We start from the raw sequence: 15521 nt of genomic DNA, 5'->3' as shown, positions 1-15521 counted from the left end.
CTCACAATGGCCAACTGCAAGCGCCTACAGAAAAGAAAAAAACACACACACAATTGCTCCTGGACAGTGTCCCAGCCTCCAGCAGCAGGCTGCAGTCACATCACTTCAACAAGAGGTTGTGCCTTTGTATTTCATGCACACTATGGATTTTTTTCTTTCCTTTCATGAAGCTGTACAATCATTTGCTGAATCCATCTGAAGGTTTAGCATCTACAACACCCTACAGCTTCTCCTGTAGAGAAGGGTTTGGGGACAAGCTGGTGCAGTGGGTTGACCCTGGCTGGATGCCAGATGCCCACCAAAGCCGCTCTGTCACCCCCCTCCTCAGCCGGACTGGGGAGAGAAAATGTAACAAAAGGCTGGTTTGTTGAGATAAAGGCAAGGAGAGATCGCTCAGCAATTACTGTCACGGGCAAACAGGCTTGACTTGGGGAAACTAATTTAATTTATTGCCAGTCAGAGAAGGGCAATGAGAAATAAAACCAAATCTTAAAACACGTTTCCCCCCCACCTCTCCTTTCCTCAACTTCACTCCCGATTTTCTCTGCCTCCTCCCTCCCAGCGGCACAGGGGGATGGGAATGGGGGCTGCGGTCAGTTCATCACATGTTGTCTCTGCCGCTCCTTCCTCCTCAGGGGGAGGGTCCTCACACTCTTCCCCAGCTCCAGTGTCCAGGTCCTCCACGAACTTCTCTAGTGCGAGCCCTTTGCAAGGGCTACAGTATTCACAAACCACCGCAATGTGCATCCCCCACGGGGTCACAAGCCCTGCCAGCAAACCTGCTCCAGCGTGGGCTCCTCTCTCCATGGGGCCACAGGCTCTGCCAGGAGCTGCTCCAGTGTGGGCTTCCCACGGGTTCACAGCCTCCCCCAGTGCATCCACCTGCTCCAGTGCAGGGTGCTCCACGAGCAGCAGGTGGATATCTGCTCCACCATTAACATCCATGGGCCGAGGGGGACAGCCTGCCTCACCATGGGCTGCGGGAGTATCTCTGCTCTCCTCACCCTCCTTCTTCACCAACCTTGGTAACTGCAGAGTTGTTTCTCTCACATCTCACTCCGCTCTCTGGCTGCCGTTTGGCAGCAGTTTTCCTTTTCCCCCTTCTTAAATATGTTATGCCCAAGGCACTACCACCGTGGCTCACTGGCTCAGCCTCAGCCAGCTGCAGATCTGTCCTGAGGCCAGCTGGCATTGGCTCCATCGGACAGAGGGGAAGCTTCTGGCATCTTCTCACAGAAGCCAGCCCTGTAGCTTTCCCACTACCAAAACCTTGCCACACAAAACCAGTACAGCTGCAGTTGCCTGTTTGGTCTCAAAGATGTGAACAGCCTAGATGATTGATTCAAGCAGCTATTGCTAGACTGTGATTCAGAGGAGTACTGTAGAGAATAGCAGGAGATACTACTTCATGCAGCTGTCAAACACTATGCCTTCTGAGGACAGGAGGAGTTTATCTAGAAGAACACATAAATGAGGGCAGGAATATCCCCAAGAGGGACGGCTGCAGCAGCTGTCACTGAAGGAAAGCTGCTAGTCTGCAGCCAGCACCTACAGAGAAGCCAAGGAATGGTACAAGGTGCCTGAAGAAGCATCTCAAGTGATAAAACATTTTATTGTGCCCATATTGCCTCCAACTCTCTTCTTTCTCCACCACTAAAATCACTGCAATGTTTTCTGGGTAGTTTGAAACACAGGTTTGGGATGACCTTAGGAGGTCACTGCATCCTCTCTCCACCCTACCAGAAGGTCTCACCCACTATACATGCAAATATTGCTCCAAACAGTTCTTACAGCTCTCCAGTTAAAGGCACTAAAATATGGTAAGAGAAGCTTTTCCTGCATTCTACCCTGAATCTTTCCTGTTGCTCTTTACTTTTTGTCCTACCCACAGGGAGAATGGAGAACATGATTTTCTTCTCTGCTTTGCGGGAGCTTTTTATGTACCTGACAGTTGTTGCCATGCTCCTCAATTCTTTTTCATTCAGCTAACCACAGCTCCTTCAGCACGTCAGGTCACTTTTTCTAGATATCAATCTCACAGTTCTCTGTTGGAACCAACTCCCGCTGGTCCAGATTCTGCTTGAAGTGCAACATCCAAAACTAAACATTTTTCTCCAGCTGATTCTTGAATAAGGAAGGTATCTTCCAACTCTGTTACCATCCTCTAAACTACCCTGTTAAAATTGATTGCAACTAGTATGAAGTTTTTTTGTTGTTGTTAGTGTTAATTTTTGTTTAAGAAATCAAAAAGGATAAAACATTTGAGAGTGAGAAACTGCTATTTGAGCACAATCACTGGGAAAGCCCAAGGTAAGTCAAGATCCCTTAGCATGTATCCCCTACCGCTTATTTTTAGACTTCTCTTTTTTAAGGGTACCAGAGGGAAAACGAAAAAAGTCTCCGAGAAGAGCTACACTTAGTTTATGGTCGTCTCCGCAGACAAACTCTTAAGTTTGTGTCATGGCAAATCTCACTGCTACTGGGTTTTAAAATTTGTTTTTAAAACTTCCACTTACACAACATTAAGTGACATCAAACATGTTTTGAATGTCAGGACTTGATCATCTGCCATATTTGCAGAAATAGGCTATAGACAACAAGGAACTACACTTAACACTAGCAATTAGCTTGCTATAGAAACAATGCATTTTATCTTTCATTTTCCCATTACTTATTTCACAGTAAGGAAGTGCTCTCTACTAAATGAAGTGCTAGCTACACCACTCAGACACTCTATAGGAGCCAGGCAAGCTATTTGCCGCCTTCTAATACAACCTTCTCGGAAACAAAACCAGAAACAAATCACTTTGAGGCAACTAAGTTGAAATGAGAACCAAGAATATACATACGAAGGGAGGAAAGGAAGTGTATTTGAAGCTGGAATTAGACCTTTAAATTACTTTCCCAAAACGTCCTGTCAATCTGACACAGAAAAACTGATAAACAAAAAGTGTATGAGAAAATTTACCCTCTAACATTTTTATCAGATATTAAACAGCACCATCATGAATCTTTATTTTCAAGAGCCCCAGGAATAACATCTGTTTCCTAACACACACCAAGCTATAGCCATATATAAAACTAGTAATTTACACTCTGCTTTTTCAGTGCCTAATGGATGCTCAGGAGTACTGGATCATCAATAAATGTTTTCAGTTAAACAGTAAGTAATGTAAACAAGGTGACAGTGCCTCTGACAGCTTCTAATCAGCTTTCACACATTTCTCTAAAACTTTAAAAGGCAGAAAAGGAAAACGGAGGCCACTTTCAAGCGTGCAATTTGGCCATGAGATGGTCTATCCATGTACAAATGCTGCCTTTGAACTATGAGGGCTGTCACTTCAAGGAAAAAAAAGCAATGGAACTGTAACTCCACACTGCTCTCCCACCACTTAATATTCGGTGACAAAAGACATACTTTCCAGGGTGTTCTTTACGTGGCACGATTGGCTTACAATTGAAACATGCTTTGAAAGCTCTGAAGCTCTTAGATTCCCAGTTTTGGCGGCTTTACCAATAATGCAATTAAAATTGGTAACGATACGATTATGGCTGACAAACAGTCTCTAGCTTCATAATGATAACTTAAACATAGTTGTCAGTCTTCCATGCTGAAATGCCTGAATACTAAAGCAGTTATCAAATACTCCCATTTTTTGTCTTTTGAGACTTCTGAATCATTTCATTATCTTGACACCTAGACTTTATAATCAGACAAATCTTTTATCCTATGAGACAGAAGAGTCAGTTTTCATGAACTGCTTTTAAATCAAAACACTTTAAACAAAAAAAAAAATACCACCGCCAGACTTTCTGAAAAGGAATATTCCTATCTTCATACGTTGATGAGAAAACAAAAATATGAAGCCATGTAGATGTCTTTTCCAGGGTTTCCTGCTGAGCTACAGAAAGCACCAGCAACAGAAAGCAAGGTTGCTTCATTTTCCACCTTCTGACCTAAGCAGTGTGCCAAACATCGCATCTCGTGTATTTTGGGTGAGGATGAAAAGAAGGTTCTTATTTTTCTATTTGTCTCCTTTGAACTGGTATGGAAAACTATTTCATTATTATTTACTACGAAAAAAAATTACCAAAACACATAGTGTTATGCAGAAAAATTCAGACACTGGGATCTGTCCAGCATGTTTGCAAGGATTTTCTTTTCCTTCAATTTCTTTTCCCCCAGGATTTTATTTTTATTATTATTATTTTAAACACAGAATATGCTGGCTCTGTCTCCCTGGCTTAGTTGTTTTTCTGCTGCTGATAGTCATATCAGATGTATTCACATAATAGACTTGCCAAGCAGGACTGAATGTTCCATTGATTTGGAAATGTCCTGAATGACTAAGACTTCAAGTTTTGCCCATGTAATTAATTTAATTGGAATCAAATATTCTTAGCTATTCAGATCATTGAGATGCTTTCAGCTGTACTTAAGATTAAGATGATGTTTATGTTAATGATAAAGTTCAAACACAATCAAACTTGAAAGGTTGACTAATTGGGTCTCACAAGGAATTTGGATATGGCAACCTTTTTAGGACTTCACCAAGTAGTTTAATACTGCATACTAGAGTAAGATAATAAATTATTTAAGAGATCAGCCTTATGCATAGATTTGTGGAGAGACAGAAAGACAAAGGGAAATGCTGCAGGTAGTATTCCTCCCTGCCTGTGACCACACGCACCTATGAATTTTAAACGTGCTGAGGAGAAAAAAAAAAAAAAAAAAAGAAAAAACAAGAAAAAATCTTACCCTTCAGCATATTATATTTTACATAACTAAAGACTATAAGACTGTCCGCACAATTTCCAGACATCATTAATGCAATTCCAATAATCCAGAAAGTGTGCCACTCTGTCTTATTGAACAAAGTTGTCTGAAAATAATTTAAATAAACCATTTTTCTGTCCAAAACAGTGATTTTCATTGGAACTTACGATAAAGATCCCAGGGTCAACAACCTGCTAGAAAGCTAACAAAGCTACACACTGCATATGAATATTTAATACACAGATTAAGTTCTGTAACTGACCACCTACCAAACATTCTGAGGTTACCTTTTATATTTGATTTTCCATGGAAAACTTGGAACCAAGCTTCTCGACTGTGTGTGAGAAACCCACAAAATGTCTTCCGACTTAAAATTTGCATCCTATAGAAAATTACAGTGCAAGGAGAAAGCAGCAGCAGACTTCCTGAGACAAACCCTTTCTTCTCTCCTCTACTCATTGGGGCAGGGGTGGGTGGAGGAAGAGTCCACAGAGATAAGTATATCAGATATTAACTGCATACAGTGTCAAGATATGTTACATCACTGCATTATAGTCGCTGACGCTACCTAATTTTAAGAAACAAGGTATAAGAAACTAATAAAGGAAAACCTAAATCCCTTAAAAATTAAAACAAAGCCCCTTAAAATGACTATTTTTAAACCCTAAGTAGTGGTAAATTGTGGCTAGTTATCCAAAAATGTTCTTTGCAGCCCTCCAGTGGTCAAATACAAAGTAGAACACAACAAGAAAACGGCTTTGGCTGCTGAACTGCAGCATTTGGAAAGACACCAACCACGAACCGATAACTCATGCTTGTCTACAGAAAAGACCTGTACAAAGGAGAGAATCACCTGCAAATACATCAGAAAGTAAGCAGGAGGAAAATTATTCCCCTCCATCAAAACGTTTCATGTTATTTGTTATATCCCACAGTTAATCTGCCTAGAGAACAGTGCATCCCGCCAGGACCCCAAGGTATGGGTTGGGGTAGTAACAGAAGCAGCAATTCGTTTCCTAGAGGTACTTTCTGCTACTCACAGGTCAGTCCGCAGAAAGTTAAGGCAACATTTGCTGGAATCAGTTTCCTCTCCAAGGCAGGGCTCGTGCAGTCGGATGTTTTTTTTTTAAGAAAACCAACACCAGACACTGAAGTTTTCCCTTCTCTCTCACACGCATGCACAAGTAAAAGAAAAAGTAGAGCCTCGTATAGAAGTAAAAAGACTAGACGCGCTTTTAAATAATAGAAACTCAACGGAGACAGAGTTCTCGGAGCTGTTTGGAAAACTTGGGGCTCAGAAGTCAGCCCAGACCTGCAAGCACCAGCGCCGGGGGACACGGCGGGAGAGCACGGCCGGAGGGCGGCAGATGCTGGCCCGCCGGGGAGCGGGCAGCGGCCCAGGGATGCTCCGGGGCACCTGCTGCGCGGCCCCCAGAAAAACTTGTCGGTCCCCGCCGCCCTCCCCTCAGCCCTTGCCGACCGTTCTCTAGAAGCGGCAGACCCCGACCGACGCGCGATCCGCCGCTTCCAGCCGCGCCGGAGCGGCCCCGCAGCCCCGGGAGCGGCACCTCCCGCTCCGCCCGGCCGCCACCGGCGCCCCCCTCCCGCCGCGCCCCGAAAAGTAGCGGCACCGAGTTGCACGCCCGCCGAGGGAGCGCCCCGACCGCAGCCGCCCGGCCGCGGCCCCGCCGCCCCCCGAGAGGGGACCGCGCCCCCCGCCGCGCCCCCCGAGCACCGGGGCGCCGTCCGCAGGCTGGCGGGCAGCGGCACCCCCGCCACGGCGCTCCCGCTCCCCCCGGGGCCGCCGGCCGCGCTACCTGCCTTTGGCGGCGAGCAGGCTGCCCAGCCCCAGCCCCAGCAGCACCAGCGCCGCCGGCCCCCGGCAGCAGCGCCGCCGCATCCCCGCCGCGGCGCCGGCTCTCCCCGAGCGACACGCCGCCCTGCACGGCGGCTCCCGGCGGCGGCTGTCTGCGGGGCCAGGCGGGCGGAGGCTGCCGCCGCCGCTGCCTCATTCGCCCGGACTGCCGGCACCGGGGCGGCTCCGGCTCCCGCCCCGGGACCGCGGCGACGTCACGGGGAGGGGAGGCGTGAATATTCATGAGCGGAGGCGGGGGGCTCCGGGCGCCACCGGGGGGGGCAGCGCCACCGCCGGGCCCGGCCGTGGAGCGGGGGGGGAGGCGGGACAGCCCCGCGCACCTGCGTGTGCAGGTGTCGCCGTGCCCCGCGGCGGGAGCCCCCCGGGGGGGGAGGGGCGGGGGGCGGCCAGGGCGGGGACGGAGGGGAAGGGAAGGGAAGGGCAGGGCCGGGAAGGGCAGGGCAGGAGGCTCGGGGATGGAGGGAAGGGCACCGGGCAAGAAGGCACGGAGGTGGAGCCGGCGGGAGGGAGCAGGCCGGGGGAGGGGAAGTGGCAGGTCTGTAAGTGTGGAGGACAAATAGGAGACCTTGGGAACCCGAGGTGGGAAGGAAGCCCAGGGTGGGAACGCGAAAGGATTCTGCTGGAGGACAAACGGCAAAGGTTTTGCTAAAGCGGTGAAACGGACGAGCAATGGACGAGACTTCAAACCTTAGGGACGGAGCCCACGCCGGCGGCGCTGGGCTGGGGCGGCGGGGACAGGGATGGGGCTGGGAAGGCCGGGAAGCTGCGGTGGGCTCGGAACGATGCCCAGGTGGGGCGCGGAGTCAGGGCTGCAGACATCTGAGGTGCCCTGGGAGGGGAGCACCAGTGAACGTGAGGACAGTCACTGCAAAGTATGGACTATGCTTTGCTGGGAGAGCTTAGCTGCACGAGGAAGCATTGCCGGGGGGCTTAGGGTAGTCCATGCCCCGCCAAGTCCCCTCCCTGCTTCAGCTCTTCTCTTACTCGTACTCTCCCATAAATTACTTGTCAAAGCCACCTCACCCTGGAAAGCAAGGACTCACAACAGAGTGGCAACTCCAGCGTACGCTTTTTTATCACCTCACTTTGTGAGGGTTGTCATCGTGACAGAGAGCTCTAAGGCAACAGGACCAGTGTGAGTCGAATACTGGGTGCCAAAGAGCAAGACCGGGGCCCATCCCACATAACCCCATGCAACACTTAACACAAGACATCACAGTCATGGGGTAAAATCATTTGGATTTGGCTTTTTACCATTATTCCTTTCCATTATCTTTCTTTATGTACTGCTAGAAGCGTGATTCATTGAGCAAATAAATCACTTTGAGTAGATGGAATATGCAAGATTCCCTCCTCCTGACCACAAGCACAGAAAAAGTAGGATGGGACACAGACGAGAAGAACCCGAGCCCTTTTCCAAACCTAAGATGTAACACTTACTCTGCTAAAGGAGGAGGCTGCAAATACACATTTACTGTTCTACTTTATCCAGACAAATAAAAAATTCAAGTTATATCTATTGGGACAAACTTCTAATGCTTTTTTTTGGTTGCTCATCTAATTAGTTAGGGAATCTCCTTTCCTATAATCTCTATTGTGAGCTGGAATGGAACAGGCATACAGGAAAATTATGGAAAATCAGCAGTAAAATAATTTTGCATACCAGACAACTATGCACAGAAAATCTTTTTTTTTTTTTTTTTTTTTTTTTTGCCAGCATCCAGTTGTTTCTCATCTTCCTACAGAAGATTTTTTGATGAAGAATTCAGCTATTAGAAGTCACTGCTGTTAGTCAGGAGGAAACCCCTCCATCCCCAGAGTGTAAAATGTTCCAAAACAATGTTTGCTGTGTATGCACAGTAAGGGCTTCCTGCAAACGGCTCAAAAGCACTTTCAGTATGTGAGACAAGGCTTGACCACGCTTCCCGATACCCAGCTGGGAGCACGCCACTACCTGCCTTGTGAAACCAGCTGTGTACACTGCAACTGATTTTTTTTTAAAGATGCACTGCTGTGCTGAGTGCCCAAGCATCCATCACCAGAGGCAAGTATTAAATATAGTGCAGAGAGCTTTAACTACCAATGTGAATGGGAATTACATTAAATCCATATGGTCCTGGGCAAAATTGTCAACATTTAGAACAGTCAGACTGACAAAGACTGCAAAGGCATAGAAGGAACTTTTAAATCTATAGGATTTTTGTTTGCTAAGTAAGAAAAAAAATATATGTGGCAAGCAGCATCAGAAGTCCATAATGCAACATCCCACTTTCTGAAAGGTTAGAAATACGACCTATGGACTAACACATTGAAACAGTGTATATATAAACACAGAAACATAATTCAGAGGAGGGTGTTTTCATACAATGATCTAGCAAGAATTTGAGGAAGCTAGAATTGGAAAATATTGCTTTGTGAGTATTAGCCTATTATTAACAATTCATAATACAACTGATTTGGTGTGGTACGTAAAAAGCAGGTTTGCAAGTGAGATGCTGTATAGGAAGACACATCTGTCTTCTCAGCCAATTTATAGTCTAAATAAATAAGACCGATAACAGAAATGGAAAAGGACAAATGTTACCCCATTCCACAGACAAGGAGCTAAAGTACAACAGATGAAGAGACTTCACCGACAGATAGCACTATATTGGTGTCAGACTCAGAAATTAATTTTAGCTCTGGTACCTTAATCAAAAGCTGTTCTCCTTTTTACCTGATTGTATTTGTTTATTGACGTGACAGCCTGGGTGTTCTACAGTCTTCTGGTGGTGTCTTATACAGGTGATGGATGTAGATGGATAGAAATATTTGCAAACAATAATGGTGATCTGGCACTATGCAGAAATTTAAAGTAAATAATTGCCATTAAGACCTATATTTTATACTGATTTGCAGTCAGGTGTGTCCATTGACTTCTACAGCCTTTACCAGGGTTTAAGAAAGCACACTGAAAACCCTTTACCCGTCTTACTCTTTCTCTCTAATCATTGTGTAATTGAAGGAGTGTATGTTTCAGTTTTTGCTTATATACATTTTTGACAGAACAATTACATTAGGGAAATGTATTATTTAGTCCAAACGGGACATGGCTGAAGGATTGTCTCTGACCTGAGATCCATCCATTCACATGTCTAGAACCACCACTTTGTTCTGACATGTTTTATTGGTCTTGTAAAATAGAAATTCTAAAACAAGGGGGAAAAGGTCACAGCCATGCATTCACTGTGAATTATTGACACGGACCTAGCATCAGAGGCAGTCAATCAGAAAGATCCATTTGAGTCTAGAGATGTAAAGATTATTTTTATCATAATTTCCCCAGTGTGGATTCCAGATACTGCTGAAGGACAGGATTTAACCCTGGCAAAGTTTGCCGAAGATACCTGGGTAGCTCCAAGGTCATGGTCAAGCCTACCTAATGAAACATCAGGATATTTAGCTGGGAGTTGTAATTATCATGATTTCTGAATAAAAGCTATTAATATCACAGCAAATATTAGTTTTTCTAAGTAACAAAGAAGAGAGAGTTTAGCAGTAATATTCAGGTACAAAGTGGTATTACTCTACCATTAAGAGTATTAGACTCCATTAGATGAAAAACAACTTAACCTTCAAAAATAAAGGAAATCATAACGGAAGATTATTTTTCAACATTATAAAATTCACTTTGTCATACATCCAAAAGATTTCAGGACATAAATATACATAAATCAGATCCTATAGCAAATCTCATTATAGCATTTGTTATAGGATCAGGGTCTAAGGTTCACTGTTCTTCACTGCTTTATTTTAGGGCATTTTTGTGTAACACCAGAAATGGGAAGCACATAATCCGATTGGGTGCTAAAGCCATGATTCAAACAATGTTAAACGTAATGTACAGTTAAAAATAGCTAAATAAATAAGCCACAGGAATCTAGATTTGATTACATGTAGAAGCATTTACATATTACCAAAGAAAACGACAATATGTTTCCCTGTTGGGAAAACAAAAGGGAAGGCAGCATATATGCCATTTTAAGGATAAAAATAAATTTAAAAGATAGCATTCCAGAGCATGATACATAAAAGTATGGTATTGCAATCACAGGGTAGAGAAATAAGCATCCATTTCTTCAATAGAATGGAAGTAAAATTTGTTTTTGCTAGTCATATAAAGTAATGGTTTTTATGTGTGCCAAATGCAGCAGCAACAACACTGATGTAATTTATGTTTCTTTACAGCAAGTTCGAACCAGGCCTAGGGCTTTCCTCATTATTGGCTCTTTTGCTCCCTGGGTTAAAACTTGCCTTGAACGTTAGAGGACCTGAACGGAATGATGTAGCGTTTCACTGCTGCTACCACAGGTTTCATTGCCTCTCTAGAAGGTTGCAAGCATTTCTCTAGAGTCTCTCTAGCGCCTTATTCATGCTAGGAGCTTTTCATAAATCGGTAGGGTGGCCATCAAGTAGAATAGAACAAACAGCCTGAGAAATGAGTATAAATACAAATATTACTTTCTGTATAGGCTGCAACTGCTAATGTGTTAATTAAATAGAGGAAAATAAATTATTTATTCTTAATAAATGAACCATCTGAATAATAAATACATGTATTCTGTAATCATCAGGAAGTTTTTTAAAGAAAAGGTTCTTTTGCAGCAGGAAGAATCACATGGAAGGGTGGGGAAAGAACCATATTTGTTTAAATAACATTAAAAACCCAGCTGAAGCCCAGTAGCTATAATGTTGGCAATTAATACTGCTGACAGTCTATTGCATTGTCCCTTATAATTTGTTTATACCATTGTAATTCCTATTTAAGAATGCAGATTGGAACTCTGGAAGTATATGTAACCCTCCCTTTTCTAATCATTATAATGGAAAACGTGCAACTAGTTCCTCAGCTCTGATATTTAAAGCCTTAACACTGAAACCCTCTGATTTTAAACTCATTGTTTTTGTCATGCTCTTAAATTGCAAGGGACATCGATCTTATTTTGGGCTCCACAAGAGGAACATGCTTTTAATTCTTATTTCAAAAGCAGAATTTGTTCTAAAAGTATTATGAACCTTGTTTGGTTTTTATAATGAGGGATCACTAAATAAAATCATGTTACATGTTAAGTTAACCTCACTTAATCACATCAAAGTAGCCTTTTAATGGACACCTGTATAAAAGACTTGTGTCTGGCAGAAAATGACGATGGTAGTTTAGTAGGAGATATGACTCAGATCTGAGCTAACATCCTATTTACGGTAGTGGTTCTGGATGCACTTTGGAATTAGGTAATAACAAGTCTTGACAGCACGTTCTCTCTAACAATCCTGCAGTATTTTTTGCAAGAGTAGGGATCTTCTACCTAAATTCCATCCTGACTGATTAGATACCACCTACTTAATTTCCCCAAAAAATTTTAGTTGGAGATTGTACTTTTCCATGTTCACAGACACAATGACTTCATGCACAACAGTGTATATAATCTCTAAAAAGGTAAGAAAGCAACGCTAGTCAGGTAAGCAACTGATGGAATCCACAGTGGAGTGCTTAAGTCTGTATTACTATTTTTATTATTTTCCTTAGCATAAGAATCTTATTTTCATTCAATTTTAATATTTACCAATGAGATTACACCTGCTAGATGTTTGCCTTTTCATCTTCAGTGGTGAGATGAATTACAAAGTCCTGTTACCCTTCTTTCATGTTATCTGCTTTGGATCTTTCATTTAAGCCACTATTTTATGTAATTAAATCAGTGTTGGGAAGCAAAGATCATGTATTTTTTTCGTAGTATTAATGAGATTATCAGCAGAGTACAAGGAAATTAGCAAATCTTTTGCAAATTTTTAATGAATGTAGCACAGGGTTTCAACCTTGACATTGGATCTAAATTGGGAAAGATACAGTTAAAATTAAAAATTAACACATGGAACAGCAAATAAGTATTTTGCCTACGGCCAAGACGTAATTTCAACAAACTTAAACAGGAAACAGTTAATAAATATTTTTTTTTTATTTTGTGAAGTTGGTCCTTGAATTAGTTTTCAATGCCTTTTGCCAAAGGTGTCAAAACCACTAGTGTAAGCCCCTATTCTGGTTTGCTAGCTAGAGAGATTGATACCTCCAGCATAACTACAGTTGAAGCTTCCCACATCCATTCACTATCTATTACTTCCTCTTCTAAAAGGATAGGCAATGCAATCTTACATTTACATTTACACTGTTGGATGTTGTTTTCAGGTAAGCTGCTATGTTTTCCCTTTGGTGCCCCACCCTTATTTTATTCTTTTGAGAAAGATTTCAACGGAAAAGGTTAATCATAAAAACATGATTTCAACATACCTAGGATTCTCCCTTATTTCTTTTGTGAGAGTATTCACAGTGTTATTCTTGCTATTAAAAAGGTAACAACCCTTTTCATCTCTCCTATTCTGCATTAGCAATTGAGACCCAGAAGCAATAAACCAATTTTTATTCGCCCACTGGTAAGATACGGAATGATCAAAGCTGCCACAGTGGGCCACAGCCCCTAAATCAGCACGTGAGATAGCACAGTATTATTGCCCCACTAGAACGTTGATAGATCAGCACCCGCACTGTGGCTTGCATCAAACAGAAGATGAAAAGTTAATGTACGGTGCCTAGCACAGGGGTATAATGCTCTCTTCAGATTATTAGATCATGAAATTGGTGCTTCTGTACAAGCTGCTGAACTAGAGCCTTTCTTTGTGACCATTTTGTCTATACTCAGGCAAAAACTTAGTCGTCTGGATCACTGTGTCAGCCCTTCATGAGATGGACATCATGCTTGCTGCACTTGGATGATAGCACTTTAGATAACTTCCAATATTCAGAGGAAATAAGATCAACATGCCATCAGAACAGTATTAGTTCTTGGAAACAAATGCCATCACCTGAAGGCATAGTAGACAAATCCTTTACCTCTTCGAAGTGTTTATTTCTTCTTCCTAACATTTCTTTCTCATATTGCCTGCCTTCAAAGCAATCAGCATGGTAAAGTTAGAGATGTAGATCGGTACCCTGTTGCTAGGTTTATAGCCCATGTTAATTCATTATATTCTCCTTTCAGCTTTGTATAGACTTTAGGGGAGATGTGAATCCAGGTAGGGACATGAATATGGCTATTTTAATGTGTGGAGGGGGAAGAACAATAAACATACAAGGCGACCTTTGAAGCCCAACTAAAAATGCCATTTGACAAGTTTTGAACAGTACTGAAGAGAAAAATTAAACTATTTCTATCTGTCCTGAGTGGACTTTATGGCCCCATCAGACTGCATAACAAAATTTCTGTAGGATCTGTTTTTCACACCCTTTGCCTTTTTTCAGAACTTTTTCAGTTCTCATGCCTTTTCCTGTATTCTAGAACTTTTAAATTAACATTTAGTTTAGATTATTCACCCTCAACACTTCCCATATTAACTTTTCAATTAATCAATACTTGCTGTTCCTACCTTCTTCTAGTTTCTGGATATTTTCTTAATATTTCCTGAAGTTCTAGAACAAAGTGTCAGACTCTAAATTAGTGCAAACAAACCTAAAATGTGTGAGGTTTCCCCATCATATTTATAACAAACATGAGTCATTCTAAACTAACATTCAGATAGCTTCTGTTTATTTGTCAAAGGCTAAGCACAGCTTCCCTTGACCAATTCACAACCTTCAAAATGAAAAAGCACACCTTTGCAGGAAAAGAATATTCTAATCCAAAAATGCAGTCAAAGCTTAGAATGGCTACAGGCTAGTAACATCCTCGTAACTGCCACCTTTCCTGTAGTGTAATTACCAGCTTATTATACCAGACTGAATACCAAAAAATGGTGATGCAGATAAAGATTTTCCAGTCACTATAAAATTTCCTCCTCAAGCTAAAGCTGAACCAGTTACTTTCAACAGCTGTCCCTCTTTTTTTTTTTAATTTAAGATAGTTTTTTACAATTCCCCACCTTTTTCTCCATGTCTAGTTTCTCTTTATTACAATAATAATACCTTATGCTCTATTTTGTTTTCTTCTAATGCAAATTTCTTGATAGTAGCCATTTGAGATTTAATTCTCTTTGAGTTGAGTTGCCAAGAGCTCTTGCATTTTGGCTGATCACTTAATAGGATATTTCTGATATTTACAGGAGCTAACCTTTTCAGTGGGAACACAGGTAAAGAGTGCCATCCAGAGACAGCGAGCTCTAGGCATATTGGAAATGGAGAACCACCTGAGCGCTGCGAGTTACAGCACTCGTGGGTTTTCTCCCCCGTTATGGGAATTAACGCAATCTGGATTTTATTTCTTGAAAGACCAACACAGATGATTTGTGTATCTCACAGGAAATCAGAGTACCTGGATACTCAGCAGCACCTCACATTGTGTGCTTGTACAGGTCATGACTTCTGTTCTAACTGTACCGGTTTCCTTTGCAATAACTGAACCCTTATATGTAGAAGAGAAACTATGGTGATTTTTGTGGTTTTAAACACAGTGACAATATTACACACAGATGAATGAAAACACGGGATTGGAAACAAGTCAGAAAAGCTATTACTGAAATACAATGTGTCCAAAGATGATAAATAATGGAAAAATTACATCAGAGAGATTCAGTGCTGAAATGTATCCACATACCTATCCACATGAATCTCTGAATTTCAACTTTAACAAAATTCAGCTGAAACCAAACAAATGAATTGCAGTCAAGCCCTTCTAAAAAATTAATTTGAGAGGCCCAGAGTGACTTCAGAAAGGAATCACATATACAGGGCAGAGATAGCAGATTCATCATTCCAGGAGCTGAGATGAATTCTTAAAAATATAACCTTATTCATTTGATTTTCTGAACTAAAGGAAATAAAATCACCAAAGAGTTCACATC

General features: G+C 42.4%; 1 protein-coding gene across 1 annotated transcript in view; it reads right to left on the bottom strand.

Annotated features, from left to right (window-relative positions):
• CLSTN2 (calsyntenin 2) overlaps positions 1–6820 on the bottom strand; it is a 389948-nt gene extending 383128 nt beyond the window's left edge. The window contains exon 1 of the mRNA XM_055724029.1: positions 6599–6820. Within this exon, the coding sequence (XP_055580004.1) occupies positions 6599–6677 (79 nt within the window). The 5' untranslated portion in view covers positions 6678–6820. The remainder of the gene's footprint in view (positions 1–6598) is intronic.
• Positions 6821–15521: the final 8701 nt, after the last annotated feature.

The sequence above is a fragment of the Falco cherrug genome, chromosome 11, assembly GCF_023634085.1.
Source record: "Falco cherrug isolate bFalChe1 chromosome 11, bFalChe1.pri, whole genome shotgun sequence".
Lineage (NCBI taxonomy): Eukaryota > Metazoa > Chordata > Aves > Falconiformes > Falconidae > Falco > Falco cherrug.
The sequence above is the reverse complement of the archived record's forward strand: the minus strand, read 5'-3'. Positions and strand labels throughout refer to the sequence as shown.